Source organism: Dasypus novemcinctus, chromosome 1 (genome assembly GCF_030445035.2).
Source record: "Dasypus novemcinctus isolate mDasNov1 chromosome 1, mDasNov1.1.hap2, whole genome shotgun sequence".
Lineage (NCBI taxonomy): Eukaryota > Metazoa > Chordata > Mammalia > Cingulata > Dasypodidae > Dasypus > Dasypus novemcinctus.
Genome location: NC_080673.1, coordinates 47,728,495 through 47,734,614, shown reverse-complemented (window position 1 = coordinate 47,734,614; position 6,120 = coordinate 47,728,495). Strand labels below are relative to the sequence as shown.

Here is a 6,120-nt window from a genome sequence, read left to right as displayed (position 1 = left end):
CTATAGATACTCAGAAGGCATTATAAGTGCATTTGAAATCAGGTTAAAAATAAGTCACAGGTTCTCTTATGACTTCCAAAACATCTCTTCATTTAATCATAGAATAATTTTCATCTTTAATTCATCATAAATAATTCACTTAATTACTTCAACAATCCTTTTGAAAAAATTTGGTATTTAGCATAAACAAACACTAAACATTACCAAGAGGTGTGTTAATTTTAAACAGAACAGGGGAATTTTTTTTTAAAGAACATAAAATTTTAAAACTTAGAAAGAACATATAAAAAGTTCAACATTCTCATAAAAACATTAAAAAAAATCCATATGGACAAACAGTCACATTAACAGAAATATAGTCCAATGTATTTCTTTCATAAATACCTTCAGACAAAAAATGCATTAGACAGATAGTTTGACAGTATATAAACATCATAAAATATTTTAGATATGAATAATTAAGTCCCAATAAAATGATTTAAAAATAAATTTTGATTTTATTTTTCTTCTTTATGGAAAAATATGCCACATTTTTGTGTAAAAAAAAAGAAACAGGCATGAACATATCACTAACACCACTGAAATTCACTATGACGATTATTTGACAAAAAAAACATTTTTTAAAGCAAAAGATGAAATGCATCATAGCCTTTTCAGTTGAATTTTATCCTATAATTGCACCTACAATAGGTGTTAGATAATAGAGGTAGATCAGGTAAAAATCAGAATTCTAATGTTAGCTAGAAAGGTTTTTATGATAGCTCAGACAGACAGATAGACATTTCCATTTACTCTGAAATTCAAAGAACCTTTAGGAAGAAAGTATGGAAACCTTTCTATGCTCCATATGCAAGCATCAAAAGTATTAAGCAAAATTACTATAGCTTAGACAACAAGTAAAATTCTTGACAACAGTGTATACCACAGCCTATTTAGCATAGACTTTTTCAGAGTCTGACAGGAATTTTTAAATTTACACTAAGAATACCTCCTGTGAAATTAATGAAGTACAGTGGCATTGAAATGAGTCAGAAGTAACAAAAGACCAAAACCTGATAGTAACAATAATAGACATTTACCCTATTGGTAAACTTGGTAAGTTTCTAAGGAATGATTTTTTTGTGGTTGATACAAAAAAAAAAAAAAAAAAAAAAAAAAAAGGCAGCCGAGGATATAGCATGGCCTCACTGAGACCCATGTATACTAATATATCATCAAACCAAGAAAGGATATGCAGACCTGAGGACAGAATGGTTCAAGGCCACAGAGAAAAAGAACTCCCAATATTCTACACATTGCTTTACCTTCTCTATTCAAATCCAGTTAAACTCTTCCAGTCCATAATAGAACCAAATAGTGGATACCCCTCTTTGAAGGCTGATGCCCAAATGAGAATTACTTTTACTTGATATTTTGATTAATGCACGATTTTGTATTTTCTGTGCCCATGTTCCCTTCCATCTGGCTACACAGAATGTGTATATGTAACATTTGTTTGCATCTATGACCTTTATGTTTTCATTGTTTCATAAGTATACGAATTAGATCTTTTAAAATGTTTTAAACAATTGTCAAGTATGTCAAGGAAATTCTTCTTAATAAATTGTCTCAAATGACTTAAGTGTGCTTAATTCAAGGATGTAACAGGTGGCTTATGGCTAAAAAGGGCAATTTGGCAAGTGCTCAGCGTACCTTTGTAACAAGAAACAAAACTTTGGTCTCAAATGAGGAATGTGAAAATAATTTATCTTTATTTGTCATTGCTCTCAAACTGATTGTAATATTTCTGTGCCTCACATTTGACTGTTATGAGTTTGCAAGTTTTAATTTGGAAAACAGGAAAGAGAGAAATTATGGAAGAAAGAAAAATATGTCAAAATATAATCTTAAACCCCCCTAAAACCAAGTCCTGTAGTTAACCTCAAAACTCACTTACTTCAGTCATAACTCAAACATCAGGGCTTTCTTTGAAGCAGCTTATAAGGAATTTAAGACATATAATACCACAGTCTCTTATAATGGAATTGAGGAGTTTCTGTGTGGAATCTCTTTGAAGGAATGTCTAAAAATTGATGTCAAGAAATGCAGATAACTTATGCTTTTTAGCATCTAGTCAATCTATGACTTCTGCTAAGTTAATATGAAAGAGGGATGTCACAGTTATTAAAAAAAAAAAAAAGAATCACCCAATCACACAGTAAAACAAAGTACTCATGAATAAGACTTTGGAAACTTTCACTGTCATCAGAAGGGCATTTTCCTGATGGTCTGACCTCATTTCAAACAGTACAGTAACAATTAAAGAGTTGTATTGCACAAAAAGTAGTGCAAAGAAAGCATGTTTGCCTTTTGTCACTTACTATGATTATTCACTGTGTTAGGGAAAAAATAATTAAACAACTCTAAAATACTGTACCACCCCTGGTAGTAACCAAGAAAGTAGGTTTTGGAAATAGCGCTCATGTCAAATACATTTTAAGGCACTTGAACAGGAATATCATATTTTTGTGTAAAAAAATAAAATATGCATCAAAGCAACATACACAAGTACGAATCTTCAGAATTCTGTTTGTACAATCCTGTACATATATATATCGCTGTGTAAAGAGCACGTCCTTCGTTATACCATTGGCCTTGTCAACTTCACTCCCTGTAAGAAAGGAACACAAACTCTTCAGAGGTGGACAGTATCCGTGATCAAATTGAAAGCATCAATTAACACAAGATAATCTATGCTGCTAAAAGGAAGAAGAGGCCCAGATAGCATTATATAACCAATAATCCCAACAGATCGCCTTCCGACCTCATTGACCAGGGACTTTGCCACCATCCGCCGCAGCCCCGGCTCCCAGACGGGCCACTCCTATCCAGCTGGACTAGGTGGTGGACTTGCATCTCAACCAGTATTGTAGGCAAAGCAGAGAAGACACTCATGGATATCCAGAGGGCTGACTTGCTGTATTTGCATTTTTATAAGGGGTCAAATGGGACATATAAATACCCCAGGACTGGATTATTCTAATTCAGTTAGTGGTCCCCCCCCCCCCCAGTATGGAGTGGTTTCTGTGCAAGGGAAAATGAACAGCATTACCCAGTTTAGTCTCCCTTTTGGAAATGATTCTTTTTCTCTGGAGAAAAAATTCCTGGAGTCTTTAAGCATTTAGAAGAAAAAAATCTCTGATTAATTGCTGTCCACTATGACTACATATTATTGATAGAGTACTGTGACTTTCAAATAATTTTCTTCATTCTTTGTCAAAATTTATATATACAAATTCTGACCTGCAATGCATATACACATTGATAAACTTAAGCATAAATGTAAATGAAAGCATTATTTTTAGTTTCCCAAAGGGATGTATGTAAAAGAAGAAAAAGGTAATAGATTGCTTCTCTACCAACTCTTGTAGAGAACCAGAGCCTGGAATAGGAATCATCAACATTAGGTTAATTAATAAGTGAGTGTGCTGGACAGGCTAAACTTTTCAGGTGTGATCCTAGGGGCTTAGGGCGTTCTTGCTAAAAATCACTTATAGATCTATTTGGAGTGTCATCATGGTGTAGGGGAAAGATTGGGGGATGGCAACAGACCAGTGCTCAAGTCCTAATTCTACCATTGACTCAACTACGGCATCTCTTTGGCAAGATGCTCAAAATGGTGACAGCAAAGCTCGCTATGAGCAATGTCGCAAACAATGACAAACAACAATGCCGATAGCAGTATTTGTAGCAGCAAGCTTTTATTAAACACTTGCCATGTACTCTTCTGTGACTTGAGAGTGGATTTATTATCATTTTTATTTTAGTGGCAGAAATTGAGGTACAGAGAAGCAAAGTAACATGCTCAAGATTACACAATGAAGAAGTGGTAGAGCCAGCATGAGCCCAGGCCCCCCTACCTGGACCAGGGGGTGCATGGTATGTGTTTAGCACACACCTGCTCAACATGGCCCTTTGCCATGGGGTGTCTCTTCTTCTTACATGTCCCTGGAAAATAGCCACTGCCTCATGTACAGATAAAAATAAGACCTGTAAAGTCCAGCCCACTGTGAAGGAGGCTGCTCTGCTAGTGCTACCATGTTACCTGCAGCATCTACACTTCTCATGAATCACTCAGATTATCTTATTTTGGCTGATAATTTAGGGACCTGAATCCATAAATACCTTTTATATAATGAGGCCCTGAGTGAAGTGTGATGCAGTTAACCTTGTGTGGGCTCCTTTTGATACTTAAATTCTATTTTTAATGCTCAACCACTTGGTTTTGCCTTACAAAGAAGATATTATGTGTTCTGGAAAAGTAAAAACAAAGCAGGAATTATGTGTTTAAAAAATTAAAAATAAAGTGGGAATTCTAGATAAAGCCAGGTTATGCCAAATTTAGAAGGGCATGTGAACTCAGGACATACATGAACGATTGTGTGGGGCAACGGTGTGCCTTAGAGTGGAGGGGTGCATATTTTGAGTTTATATACTGCAACTTTACCCCATGCAAAATGCCCTTCAATAAGAGTGAGTTCAGATGAGTTTTTTAAAGATGCATTTTCAGTACAACTAGACTTCATAATAATTTATGACATTTCACCTTCAACCCATCCTGTTCAAACTGAAATGGATCAATGACTGTGCCCACAGTATTGTACTGAGCTAAGAAAACGTGTACCTAAGAAACAGCAAAAGGTAAAGTGCCTGAATAAGAGTCAAGAATAGCATTTCAGTCCAATTTGGGTCCAAATAAGATTTCTTGAGTCTCACCTTCTGCCTTGACACCATCCAAGACTTTATTGTTGGCACCAACACACTCCCCAGAAGGATCTGAGCTGGGTGGTAGATGAGTAAGGGTACGGATATTAAAGAGAGGTGTTCATGGCCTGCAAACACTATCTTTAGCATTGGAATTCCTGGTGAACAGAAAAGACAGGAAACACAAAGGCAATTTCAGTCTGTTGCCAAACTAAAGACACACTATTAAAATTGGAACTTTGGAAATGGTCATTAATATGTGTAGAAGTTTGATATGGTTATGAATTCCAAAAATAGATACTGGATTATGCTTGTAATCTGGTCTGTACCTAGGCATGATTGAGTTATGACTGGGGCTTTGATTGCGATTGGGCCACGTCATTAGGGCGTTGAGTCACCACTCCTTGGTGGATGGGGACTCACAGATAAAAGGCATGGCAAAGGACAGAGTTGAGCGTTCTTCCTGTTGGAGTTTTGATGTTGGAGTCTGATGATGAAACCTTAAGCTGAAGCCCCAGGAAGTAAGCTCACAGAGGAAAGAGAAGTAAGCCCTGGGAAGAGAAGACCTGAGCCAGGAGAAGAACACAGAGAAATAGAGATGGCTTCTTAGATACAGCAGAAGTCCTGCAGAGAGAGACAGAGCCATTCACCTGATAGTCTACAGCTGACCTTGTGGAGAAAACAGAGAAACTGAGCCTGAGGAATGCAGAAAGCCTGAACCCTTGCAGATGTCAGCAGCCATCTTGCTCCAACATGTGGAAATAGACTTTGGTGAGGGAAGTAACGTATGCTTTATGGCCTGGTATCTGTAAGCTCCTACCCCAAATAAATGCCCTTTATAAAAACCAACCAATTTCTGGTATTTTGCATCAGCAGCTCTTTGGCTGAATAATACAGCATGTATCTCCCTATGTGTGAACAGAGAAGTTAACAGGTAAGGTCTCAAACGAGTCAGCAACTCTCTCCATTTTCCTTTCACCATCCAAAGCTCTAACTAATTAGAATAGACTGACGCTGTAAAGGTGATCTGGACACCAGTGACTCTCATGGCAAATTAGCAGCCTGTCTGACCTGGGGAGGAAAGAAGACAGTGCGGAAGAAGGTTGCCTCTAGAAGGCTGAAAAACCCTGGCAAGGTAGAGGTTACAAAAGGGCCTCTTCTTGCTTAGTAGGGAGACAGTCTGTTGGTCTTTACGAAGGGTTATCTGGCATCATTTTAAAATCCCATACTCTCACTTTTGAGAGTTGAAAGGCTATGGGAAGATAATGTATGGTGTCTCCTGCTCTAAGGAAGAGGGCACATTAACCAAAGGAGCATCACTAAAGGATTTGCATGTTCTCATTTGGTCCAGGATCACAAGGCACTTTACAATAAAGC

The 6,120-nt window shown here is 37.1% G+C and overlaps 1 protein-coding gene across 7 annotated transcripts in view; it reads right to left on the bottom strand.

Annotated features, from left to right (window-relative positions):
* Positions 1–474: 474 nt before the first annotated feature.
* Positions 475–6,120, bottom strand: part of SLC10A7 (solute carrier family 10 member 7) — a 278,259-nt gene continuing 272,613 nt past the window's right edge. For 4 of the 7 annotated variants that reach the window (XM_023588241.2, XM_023588245.3, XM_023588243.2 and 1 more), the window contains one exon: positions 475–2,650. In XM_023588241.2, coding sequence (XP_023444009.1) covers positions 2,460–2,650 — 191 coding nt within the window. In that variant the 3' untranslated portion in view covers positions 475–2,459. Of the gene's footprint in view, positions 2,651–4,755; positions 4,902–6,120 lie in introns of all 7 variants that reach the window. The other 3 variants (XM_004456494.4, XM_004456498.5, XM_004456496.5) reach the window with 1 other exon arrangement.